The 12,787-nt window shown below is 38.8% G+C and overlaps 1 protein-coding gene across 1 annotated transcript; it reads right to left on the reverse strand.

Moving 5' to 3' along the window:
* Positions 1–17: 17 nt before the first annotated feature.
* hcn5 (hyperpolarization activated cyclic nucleotide-gated potassium channel 5) lies at positions 18–10,762 on the reverse strand. Its single transcript, XM_038721180.1, has 10 exons — positions 10,413–10,762; positions 9,163–9,349; positions 8,425–8,529; positions 7,985–8,122; positions 5,237–5,398; positions 4,813–4,906; positions 4,568–4,695; positions 3,420–3,566; positions 2,982–3,219; positions 18–1,554 (listed from the first exon to the last, which is right to left on the reverse strand). The coding sequence occupies exons 1-10, from the start codon at positions 10,595–10,597 to the stop codon at positions 1,382–1,384; spliced, it is 1,557 nt and encodes a 518-aa protein (XP_038577108.1). The 5' UTR covers positions 10,598–10,762; the 3' UTR covers positions 18–1,381.
* Positions 10,763–12,787: the final 2,025 nt, after the last annotated feature.

Genomic DNA, 12,787 nt, shown 5'->3' on the forward strand with positions numbered 1-12,787 from the left:
AAACAGATGTTTCATAATCATATTACAGTATCGGCTTTATTTTTGTTGCTTTCACAGTGGCATTAACATGTCTTGCGTAATATTACTTCTAAATAAATGTCATTTTAGAGAAAAGAAAAATGACATACATGAAGTTTTTTTTTTTTCAATTAAAGCAAAATTCAATTTTTTTTTTTTTTCAACTTGGGTCTTATCTAAGCCATCCTTAGAGTTGGCTGGTCAGCACTTTGGTCCAGACTGAAATATCTCAACAAATATTGAATGGATTGCATGAAACGTTGCACAGACATTATTGGATCTCTAGAGAATTAATTGTAATGATCCCCTGAAATTTCTATCTAGCGTGTCCATGAGATCAAAATGTACAACACAGATGGTGAACATGGTAAATATTATACCTGTTAAAATATTAACATGTCAGTATTGTCATGAGCATCTTAGCATGCTGATATTAGCATTTAGGTAAAAGCCCCGCTGCCTCATAGAGCTGCTAGCCTTGCACTCACAAGTATTTGCTGAGATCTGACAACAGGGCAACTTAGTGACATTAAAGTTCAAACAGACAAGAAGTCAGACAATGTGACAGGTGGTGTTTTGTCAGATTATCTAAATTATTATTTTGAGATTAAACTAAACGTAAGTGCATCTGAAATGATAATAAGATAAGTAATAATCTTCCACTGCACACGAAAACTATGCTAAGCACCGTAGATAAAAATTGAATGGTTGGTCGCTTAACTGTGGTTTGCCTTTGTTTAAATAACTTTAGCTAACATGATGACTTGCTGTTTGACTGCTCGTGTTTCTTGCCCAGTTGTATGACGTTTTAGCAATGTTGCCCTGTTCCCAGATCTCAGCAATGAACATGAGTACAATGCTGTTTTTATTGATATGAGTGATGGCCAAAAGAGGGATTGCCTCCAGCCCCCCCAGGACCCTGTACATGGATAAGCAGTTGACGATGGATGGATGGATGGATGGATGGATAGACGACGAACGAAAATAAAGCCCAAGTTGTAAGAAACCAGAATTTCCCTTTTGTTTTGATTGTTGAATCTTTCTTGTTATGTCACTAAGATATGTATTGACTTCAATGCTAAATTGCAGCATCAACAAGGAAGCTCAAACGTTTGACCCGTCTTTACTGTTGAGGTCTTTGATTATTGCTGATAACTGATGGATCAGAAGACAGAATAATTCCCATCAGAATGAAAATAGTAAATGCTCTAAAACTGTCCATCCCATCAATGAATAAATGTCCAACTTGGGTCCACATGAGGAATCAGCCACAGTCTTATTGTCCATCACATAGTTACAGTGTCCTGGAAATATCCATATCTCTTGTCCTTTGCAAAAACAAGTCCATATACTGTTTTTGGTCTTACACAAGTCCACAATCCGAGTTCAGCTGAACCATTTTTTCTAAGTCCTTCTTGACATCTGGGAAGCCCTCCAGCGTCTCATGAAAGTCGTCCCAGGACAGAGAGAAGCATTGGCAGTCGGTCAGTGCCTTCACTGTGGCCAGATGTTTGCCTTTGGTCAGCACGCATGTCTCTGTTGTACACACAGAGGGAACCACAAGAGCATGGTTAATAAGCGAGTAAACCCTAATGACGGGGATGAGATCTGACAATTAATCCTAAATTAAATAACCAGACTTAGCAGAGTTGTTTCGGGAAGCCTGCTTAGCTCTAAACGCTGCTGAGGTTTGCTGCCAAAAGATTAGAACCTGTTCCCACTTAAAGCTCGAGAATTAAATAAATCCCCCAAATTGGAAAAGATAGATTCAATCACTTTGGTTGGACAGTGTTTTAAAAACTTACTTCTGGCTCACCTATGCATACTAAAAGTAACTTGCAAATGTCTGCCTAAAATCTATATCCAAACCGAATGAATCAGTCACTTCCATTTGACAGTAGTGATATTATCAGTAACTCAAAATACATTTTATGTGAACTCATTATGCCCACATGACAGTTGCATAAGCTTAATTTTTCCACTTCTTTACCTGTTAAGTTAATACTCAAATCACCTACCTCTAGTGGTATCCAGCCATGTTTTTATTTGTCAAAGCTCTGTCCCAGAGATTTTTTCCCAGTGCAATGGCGGGGATTGGAATTTGTTTTGCGGTGCTCACAGCACCAAAAAATGACAACAGCAACATCTTTTCCTAGAAACATTATCCCTGTTACTGTAGATAATCCACAGAGCACGCTGTCATCTGTTTTCACAGAAGTAAAGTAGTTCCGCTGGAGTGTTCACAGTGAGGTCTGTGGATTGTCCAGCCTTTTTATGAGACAGAAAATTTTCAATATTTTTAAATGGAGACAGCATCATGAGAATTAACTCATTAACCCTGAACACACCACAATGGTGAACAGAACCAAAACTCCACAGGGATGTCAACTGAGCAGACTTGCTGAGGTACTGAAAGCAGGAAGAACTAGATAGTGGATTTTGGGTCAAGATTTTTTACCAAATTCACACTTAAACCTCCAGTGAATCCAGTTAGTATTTATGTGCAACATTTATTTGATAGTACTATTATTGCTTAATAAAAATTCCGTAATGTAAAATGTACCTAACTGTGCTGTACTGTAACGACCTATTAGCTTTTACCAGTTTTTAGAGTTTCTGTTCATTCATTACATTATATAATACTTAAACAGCATTGTACTTTTGCTTTAGGTAATACAGATGTTACTAAGAATTTTGTTTTAAGTAAAGTGAATTTTCCTGATTTCTATGAGCTAAACACTGGATTTTGTCTTGGTTTGTTAGTATTTTTCTAGAGGCATAAACAATCTGCTTTGGAGTTAATTGGGTTGAACACATTGTGACACATTAGGGACATTCACTGTTGTTCTTTCACTTCCTCTCCTACTTCAAATTCCCTGAATATCACTGCTGGAAATCACTTTTTTTTTCAAATCTCTGAACACTGTTCCAGGCATTTAATAATCAGAGTAAATCAAACTCACCTCCAAAAAAGTCTCCATCACACAGTTCCCTCTCGTTTGAATCAGTCTCCATGAGGACCTGGCCGTGGTCGATGAAAAACATGCGGTCGCCTGGGACGTTCTGTCGGATGATGGCATCTCCCTCTAGGAAAACCTCATACTCCAGTTTGAGGAGGACTGCGTTGATAAAGTTTTCATCTCTGTTCTGAAACATTGGCACGTTTCTTAGCAGCCGGCTGCACATCACCATCAAGATTTGCTGTAATATAAATAAAAATATGATGTTACAAACTTGGTGTAAGATGTTAAAACCAGAAAGAAGAAAAATATAACATTATTATAAATTATGTCACCACAAAAAATTCAAATCAATAAGATGAACACCCAAAGGAACAACAACTTAACAACGTTAAGTTCCAAGCAGAACCTCTCAGTACTGCAGATAAACCAAAGCTTTACCTCTTTAAGCGCTGAGGACACTGTGTCCATGACGTCCTTCTCATGAAACCACTTCCCCCCATAGCGAGCCTGGTAGTAGTTGTTGATACGAAGCTGCAGCTCTGGTGGCAGCTTCATGAAGGTCATGTAGTGCTCCAAACGGCTCATCTGTGGAAAGTCACACTGTTTTCAGGATCCACTTCACATCACGTAATAAATGATCCACTCTCTTACTGTGCTAAGATCTACTCAAGCTGCACATTTAATCATGTATCATAATTGCATTGGTTCACTTTCCATATCTGTGTAACTGTAATTGCTAGGTTGGAAGGGAATGTCTGCATGTTGACATTTAAAATTATGAAAAATGTTTACATCTTTACGGTGCATGATGTATTTTTACCCAAGAACTAAGCCTTAACTGCTCTACTCCTGCTTTAGGTCTTTCATTTGTTCAACAGTGTAAACTAAATGATAGACTTATCACCAAGCCCTGAAGGCAGCAGTCATTAATGTTCAAGATGTAGAATTTGTGTTGTGGTAGAAGACAGGCCACATTTGTATCCATACTCTGCATCAATGACTAGCTGATAACGAGGATCAATATCAGATAACAAAAATATTGAGCATTATAGCGGCAACTTTGAAGGACTTATTAAAAGATCAACTCATTATTTATTTCTGTTCAGTGGTGGAAAGCAGCAACTATGCACATTTAGTAGTGTAATCTAAAATTTTGAGATATTTTTACTTTACTTGAATATTTTCATTTTATACTACTTTGTACTTCTACTCCACTACACTTCAGAGGGAAATATTACAATATAAAAATACTTTTTACCTGCACTACATTTATCTGACAAGTTACAAGTTATATATATATATATATATATATATATATATATATATATATATATATATATATATATATATATATATACTCTCTGAAAGGAAGCATTCTGCCTAACAAGTATTTTTTCTTTAATACGTTTAAGTACATTTTGCTGTAAATACTTTTTGTAATTTTGCTTTAGTGAGATCTTGAATGCATACTTTTCCTTAAGTAAACGTTATGAGTACTTCTGCCACTAATCTTTCTGTTTTAACTGAGTACTGTCACTTGTTTACTGCTGAGCTGTATTTTCTGATGAAGGATCACCAATAAGGACCTTGCTCTTGTACTCCTTGGCTGCTGGGTCAATGTTGGCAATCATGGTTGTAGCATTGGCCACGAGGACGGTGTACATCAGACAGCCGGACACCATACTGACCATGACCATCCACAATTCAACATAATCTGGAGAACAAGACACCGACACACGAGCACGTTTCTTGTGAAATGGTGGGTATTTATATCTGAGAGAGAATGTGATACGCCTGTGCTTTTTTTAGCGGTCAAATCAATAATTCTCACTTGTTGGTGCATCCATGGAGCCATAAGAGAGAGCAATCATTTGGGAGAGAGCTCGGAAAACTCCCCAAGAGTACTTCACGATCACTGTGGCATTCTGGAAAACATTGTTTTACAATTAGTATTACTTAATGTTGATCTGGCGTTTCACAACAATAACTAATCTTCATGAATTTGAACTACAGCATGTGATACAGATGTTCAAAGCACTACTAACTTCAAACCTACAATTTTACATACATTGTGGAAGCTGAAACTAAGAATGTCTGGTATTTTTGCATGAAAAAAATTACTTTGAAAATCAATTATTAAAATAGTTGATGACTCATTTTCTACACGTCATTAGCAGCACCTCATCAACAACCGTCATTCACACTCTATTTGTCTAGAGTTAGAGTTGTCTAAGGTTTTGTAAAATTAGGTTCACCATCAGGTTTTCTTTCCGGACCCAGCAGTCTGTGGGAAACTCCTCCAGCATAGGGACAAAGTACTGGATGCAGCCGTTCCAGTGACACAGCAGGAAAATCATCATGAACAGAGACAAGATGCGGAAGAACAACCGGACCACCTCCAAGTTTGCATTTGACACCTGTCAGAAAGAGATAACAAGAAAGCATGTGACTTGATAGGGCATCCCGGCAGCTTGGTTGGCTAGATGTATCTATCTGTTATGGAAGTTAATATGTTTTTAAATTTAATTAAACTAGGAATAGAGAACAACCATAAAACAATGGAATGAGTTAAATTCATTGTGCAGACTTTAACTTGCTGTAGTAAAGTTTTACACTTTAAAAAATCATTCATAATTTCTATCAGTTATAGCAATGTTTTTACTGAAGTAAATACTGTGATCTACAACAAAGTCAGATGGGACAAGAACAGTTAAAACAGATTATCTAAACAAGTTAAAACCAAAAGTCAGTGCACCTGAAAAAATAGAGTTAATCACTTTGCATCGTAACACATGAATGGACAGCTTGGGTAATAATTTGTTTGCTTCTGTTGTGACTGTTTCCAGATCTAGGCAACTTTGTGAGTACTGCGTACAATGTTGTTATTATTGATTGGAATGATGAACAGAACTTTGAAAAAGTTGAGAGACTGAGAGACTCAGTTTATAAAAAACAGAATTATCCTTTGATGACAATGCTCCTGATCTAATCAAATCTAACAGTCGATTAAATTAAAGTAACCAAACAGAGTTATTGCACCCAACTACCATAACACACAAGAAAATACAGAAAAGTGTGATATATTTGCCAAGCAAACAAGCTGCAACATCACCACTTTCAAGACTCTGGTTGATACCAAGTCTGAACCTCCAGGGGCAAGTTCAATCTCAAAACGTTTTGCACCAGTTTGCAATGTTTTGGGATTGAACGACATCTTTCCTTGCAACGTTGTGCAATGTTCCGCAACGGGCTTCAAGGTATGTTTTCTTCTGTTTGGTAGGCGTGTCACAGGTGTTACCCAACCAGTTGCGACAAGTTTGTAAACACAACGGTGTTAAAAAGGCAGGAAAATGCAGTGCGCTTGCGTACACAACAGGGTGTTCAGGGAACCACCCTTTCGTTTAAAAAAAAAACACTTTTTGCTACGTTTTGTCAGCGCTGAACTCGCCAATGTGGAAGTACCTTAAACCTGCATTCTTTCTAATGTCTAAAGGGGGCGACTCCACTGGCTGCAAAAAGAAACCAGAATGTATAGAAGTCTATGACAAAATGACTCTTCTTCTTACTTGATTTATTACCTCAGTAAACACTTTCCTAATGATTTTATGGTCTCAATTGCAAGTTTCAATTCTTCAATACAGCATAATGTTCATTTAGTAAATTATGGTCCCATTTAGAGGAAAATTGACGTTAGAACAAGGTATGCAGCAAGTCGCTACTGCTGCGACCTGTCAATCAGGAAAAAGGCTTAGTAATGTGTGTCCCTCATCAGCTCCACCCTCCCATCCAAATACTTCTGGTTCCAAAAAAAACCCCCAACAAGATGGTGATGGCCAAAATGCCAAACTTGAGGCTTCAAAATGGTAGTCCACAAACCAATGTTGTCCCACGTCTTTATCCAGTCTAGGGTTGATACATTAATATAACCAGTTTTAATAAATAGTGAGGCACGTTACTTTTTTAGGCAGCCATATCAGCAAGGACAATGGGACACAAAAGGATGCAATGCAAGATTGGGTAAAGGGGTGCGCTTCACAACTCAGCAATATCTGGAAGCCCAAGCAATCCAGCCAAAAAACAAAGGGCCATGTACATGGCAGCAATGTCAAGTCAATCCTAATGCACAGTTCTTGGTTTTAATAAACTGCAATGGATGCCTGTGATGGTTATGTGGCATCTTCTACCCTAACAAGACCATGACCTTGGAATTACACAGAAAGAACATCGTTACTGAAATAACGCAGGGGCGACTGCGATGGCTGGACTATGTGATTCAAATGGAGGAAGATAGCATCCAAAAGGCTGGAGATGGACTCCTCAAGGCAGAAGAAAAGCAAAGACAACCTAGCACAGGACTGTGACAAGCTAGCCAAGATTAATTTAACTTGGGGGGAGTCTCAGTGTTGCCAGGGATAGGGAATGATGCAGAGAGCTCACTGTAGCCTTTATGTCCCACAAGGGACGAAGAGGATTCGTTAAGTAAACATATTTGTTTGTGTGAAATTAACAAAACAGTGAGGATACAAAACATTCATTTCAATTTTCCAAAGCGAGAGGCTCTAGTAAACACCACTACAGCAAAACATACACCAGAATAATTTTACTTCAGCCTCCAGTAGCCGATTAAAGGCTAAATTCCAGACAGCATCCATAATGCATGATCAAGATTTATTTCAAGATATATTGTGTTTCATTATGAGATTACCACGGACATCATCAAGGTAAGTTTTAGGTCTCCTCCAGACCTCTGTTGTTTGAGTCCAATGTTTAGTTGCAAACAATTAGAAAACGGCAAACTGTGAAAACTGTGCTAAATCTGAAAACTACTCAAATGCATTGTTGCTCGTGGAGGTTTGTATCAGCTCTTGTTTTACAAATGACATTGCAAGTGTTCAAAGTCAGATTTGTCATTGGAGCCAGGCCTGGTAAGGTATCTGCAAGTAGGGGAAAGGTTGATTGAATTTCAAGATGAGCTTTGAAGACTGTCTAGCGTTTGAACTTACTTTCTCCACTTCGTTGAAGAACCTGACCAATCTGGACACTCGAGCCAGTCTGATCAGGCTGAGGATCCGCACAAACATCAGTATCCTCATCATCTTGTTGGTCTTGGAGGGGTTGTCATCGTTGTGGTATTGTAAGTCCTGGGATAATAAAATACAAATGTTCAATTATCAGTGGTATGCATCTTGTTTGATTTAACTCACATTTTATTATCATTGAATTTACCTTTTCAAATCATCTTATGTGTTTATTTTATTGCCTTTTCCTTTACATTTATTTTCTGTAAAACCGCATTAATGCTCCAACTGCTCCAAAATATTCTAATTATAAACAAATAATGTACAATTACGTGCATAATTCTTTTGTAAACTGATGAATATTGCAGCATGCTGTTGGCTGTTGCTTGAACAGTCTGCTGCTTCAACAGTCTATTCATTATTACCGCAAACAACAGTATGTAGCCAATTGGGAAAGCAGCTATGACGTCCGGTATGAACCATGTCCTCAGGTAACTGACTCGGATCCGCTTGATATCCAGAATAGCTTCCTGTGAAAGACAACAGAGCAGCACATTGAGCAGATGGATGAAGATGCCGTGCAGCATGTGCTACGATCACACGTACCATTTAACACTTAAGCTGAGTCAACATTTTAGGAGTTTATTCAAAATCAGGGGAGACAGTGGTAGTCAGATGAGATTAGCAGAGTGCTCAAAGAAAATCTAAATTAATATGACGGTGTCAGTGAATTGTTGCCGAGGCACATGTATGAATATTTCAAACAGGCAGAAACCGACCGAGAATAAATCTGGAAAAAAACAGATGCTCGTGCGAGTAAACATCACAGAGAGGAAAAACACCACAGATGGGCCATTTGTGATTGGCAAGATAGAAGTCACAAAGCATGAGCAGATGAAAATAAACAGGACATAGTCTGCATAATACTTAATTGGAAATGTTATACTTCTCATTTATCCAATACATCATAATCCCTGTTATAAAATCAAACAGCAGGTGCCAATTTTGCCGTGTCCAGGGGCTGGGGCTGGGGGGGTTGTTAATCTAGACTTTCGTGTATTGAGTAGATTACAGACGGGGCAGAGATGGATTGTACGTGCTTGCCTGCGCAGGGATTATAGTCTTCCAGATTGTGTCTGAAAATAGAGTGCAGCCACTCTCACCTCGCCGTCCTCTTCTATGATGCCCATTCGGAAATTCAGAGCCACGTCTATTAGGAACAGCGTGTCTGAAAACACGTTAAATCCCTCCCATGCCAGCCCGCTGTTTCCGTCCAGAAACGCTATCTCCATGGGAATCCCAATCAGGTTCAGAAATGTGATGGCCATCATGCACATGATGTAGTAACTCCTACAGGAAAAGATCACAAAAGCATATGCAATCATGTGTGACTTCATGAGTAAGAGATATTGTTTCACATGTAGGTTTGTAGTGGAAAGTCTCAGTTCATTTGCCACAAGGACTCATTAGACAGTCATACTTCAGCCGGTAAGGCAAGCTGATTTATGCACACTAAATACTCTGATACTGTAACTGCACATCTCCTCAGCCAGGGTCCAATTGCCAGGCTCAAATAACACTGCTCTCTGATCCCAGTTGTTTCATTCCCTCTCTGTTTTCACTCCATCTGATCACCTTACAAACTCATCATAACCGCACGGATGCAAAAACCAGCCATCTGTGAAAACATGTTCCTTAAAGATGTCATTCGAGCCACTGTTTTTTCCCTTCTAATCCTCCAGGATTGTCTTTAAAGTCTCTTTACAAAACTAGAATTTCAAGAGTGATACTGATTATCAACCTTCATTTGTTCTTTTAGGTTACATGTTTTGCTTTAATTCTCTGTACACTTTAGACAAATTATACTATATCTCTTTTTCCATTGTTTTCACACAAGGTTTTCTCATGTGCTTGCAACACAAATCATTATCAGAATCAATTATTGCATTGTTGCTAAAGCTTAACACTAATTAGTAATGCAATATGGAAGAAATATGGAATGGAGCTGCGACTTACACTTCTGATTTATCTACTCATTATTTTCTTAATTAATCAATTCATCTATTAAAAGTAAATACTGAAAAATGCAAATTTTTCAAAACCTAAAAATATTCCTTTTACTGCAGAGCAAGAGAAAGAAAAACAAAGCAAATCTGCAAACTTGATAAACTGTAACTAGAAATTTTTCTATTGATTGTCAAAATAGTGCAGAACATTTTTATATCAACTGACTAATCAATGAATCCATTAATCATTTCTAATACAGAGAAAGATAAATGAGATAATACTTGAAAATTAATCAGACAATCGCGTACAAAAACTTCTACACAACTTTTAAAGGAACGGTCACACTACAAGTGGAGGTGGTGTCTCCGTACAGGACTGGCCTGAATCTATCAAATATATTAAATACCTCATGAGGCTGAACGGGTGGATGACAAAGACTCCGCTCTGCAGCTGTCGTATGCACTCCTTCTCCACGGCCATTTCGCTGCCGTACATGTACAGGGACTGTCTGTTTAGCTGCGGGAGGAGCAGGGCTCTCCATCCACAGGTGGCTGTGGTGCATCCTACTGCGGGACCTTTTAGTTTGTCCATCGTCCGACTTCAGTCCCCTCATCAGCCGAACACACAGGCCATCCTCGCTCTGCTGCTGCTGCTGCTGCTGCTGCTGCCTCCTCTTCTCAGGACAAGTGGAGTCTAACTCTACCAGTCCTGACCTCCCCTCTTGGTCACAAGGTAATTTTCCATGAAGGCTCCAAACCTCAGGGCTTATTGAAGCTGTGTGGAACGATGTGAGTGGATACCCGCCTTTCTGCTCCCTCCCTCCCTTGTTCTCCGCCTGCCTCTCTCTCTATTTCTGCCCCCACCCCACCCCAACCCAACCCTCCACTTCTTTTCTTTTTCTCCCAGCTCATCAACTATTCAGTGTCTGTGTCTCATCTCCACATGAATCAAGCCAATGTCAAGGGGGTAAGGTCCAGCTCACATTAATATTGAAGACAATGGCATGTGTGTATGTGTAGAGGGGATCAAAATTATGTTTTTTATCATGTGAACAAGACATCTGCCAGCGTGTGCAGGGACTAGCTCAGTCCTGGCCATCTCTACCAGGAATGTAATTAAACACTGTACTGTGTCACCGGATGCTGTACATATGCTCGCAGATCTGAGCCAACTCCTGTGTTGTTTGTTCGCATATTTCACATCAGTAATAAAACAAAACAAATATATTTTCAAGGATCACAAAGTAGAAGATTGGGATTTTATTCAACTGGATCTTTTTACAGTTTCTTGGAGGGTTGGCAGGATTGCAGCAGAGTTTGAAAAATGAAAAATAGAAATGATATTACAGGACGTAGCAGCACAGCAGGATTAACTGAGGGGTCATGTCAGTGGGGAAGGTGAATTACAGGCAGCTTAGTGCATGAAATGTGTCCAATAATGGGAGGACATTTTATGACATTATTATATATATATCTTTTTTTTTCAATCTTTGGACGGTATTTTCAGGAAACACTAGATGTGGTTTCATGAAAAAAAGAAGACAACTTTCCCCACTTATATATAGATCAATTCCACTAACAGGGTAATGTCTTTTAGTTCAGAGTTTGAGGTCGATTGAATTGATGCCGGAAAAGATGGCCTTTATTCTATTTTTGTGAGCCCTGTCCAGGTGCACACTGTCTCTGTCTGAGATAGGTTTCAGCCCCTTGTAACCCTGAGCAGGATAAAATGTTTTAGATAAAATGTTTTAGAAAATTGTTGGATATCATACCTATTGTGGTTTGTTTTAAGCAGTGTGTAAGTGTTAAGCATTAAACCCAAGGTATATTATTAAAATAATATAATAATCTTGTTGTGACAACCTGATCTGTTCGACTAAAAGTGAACTGTGAGCCAGATCAACTTTGCTACCAACCGAGTGTTCAAAACAGGATGACACAAACGACAAAACTGGTTGTTTTTCATTGCCTACTAAAAAAAACCTCTCATGTTAAAGGTAGGAAACTAAAACTATTTGGTTAAGGTTAGGGAAAGATTGCAGTCATGGACAAATAAACACAAACATGAGTCTATTAAACAGGGAAAGTATAAACTTTCTTAGCTAGTTTCGCAGACTCAATACTGGACCTCTCTAAAGAGTCTCGCTGTCATGACCGTCCCACAGCTCACCCTCTTCTGGCGCAGTTGTTTCCATTGTTGTGTGTGTTGGTATGTGACAAGATCTCTTTTCCAACAATGGACAAGAATTATAATACAGTACATGTGAAAATATAAAGTCGCTGCATAGCATATGCAGATTAAACAGAGAGTGCTTACCATTCTGCTTTTCTAGATGCTGATGTGGGCACACAGGAAGAGGGTCAGGACTTGCACTGTGAACCTACATCTCTTCTCCTTCAGGGTGCAGATTTATACCGGGAACACCAACACAAAGACATTCTTCAGATAAAATTGAGAGCGAATTAAAGTGTATTTTTCATTTGTGTCGCACTTCATGGTCTAATCCTGTGGACAGCACAGCAAAGACTGCTGTGTGTATGTGTTTCAAGTAGAGGTGCATATCTATCACACAGCACAGAACAAATGAACAATATGCTTACTTGCTCATTTATCTAGCACACAGCTGGCCCTCTAACTAGAATAAGTGAGTCAGTGCTTCTGCTCATGCACTGCTTTGTTGTGCTGACGCAATGTAAACCCAGTAGACATGTGAAAACAAACACATACCTTCAGTATTGTAGAAAATGATCATATTTCATATTACAACACTCCCAAGCCATT

Source organism: Micropterus salmoides, unplaced genomic scaffold, assembly GCF_014851395.1.
Source record: "Micropterus salmoides isolate LMB-PRFRI ecotype aquatic unplaced genomic scaffold, ASM1485139v1 Ms_hic_scaffold_15, whole genome shotgun sequence".
Classification (NCBI taxonomy): Eukaryota; Metazoa; Chordata; class Actinopteri; order Centrarchiformes; family Centrarchidae; genus Micropterus; species Micropterus salmoides.

Bases quoted from the DNA above. Each gene is read 5' to 3' on its own strand.
- hcn5 (XM_038721180.1), bottom strand. From the start codon at position 10,597: ATGGACAAACTAAAAGGTCCCGCAGTAGGATGCACCACAGCCACCTGT. The intron at 4,907-5,236 runs GTGAACCTAATT...AATGTTTTCCAG, and splicing joins TCCGGAAAGAAAACCTGATG to AATGCCACAGTGATCGTGAA. The intron at 4,696-4,812 runs GTGAGAATTATT...CTTGTTCTCCAG, and splicing joins CTCCATGGATGCACCAACAA to ATTATGTTGAATTGTGGATG.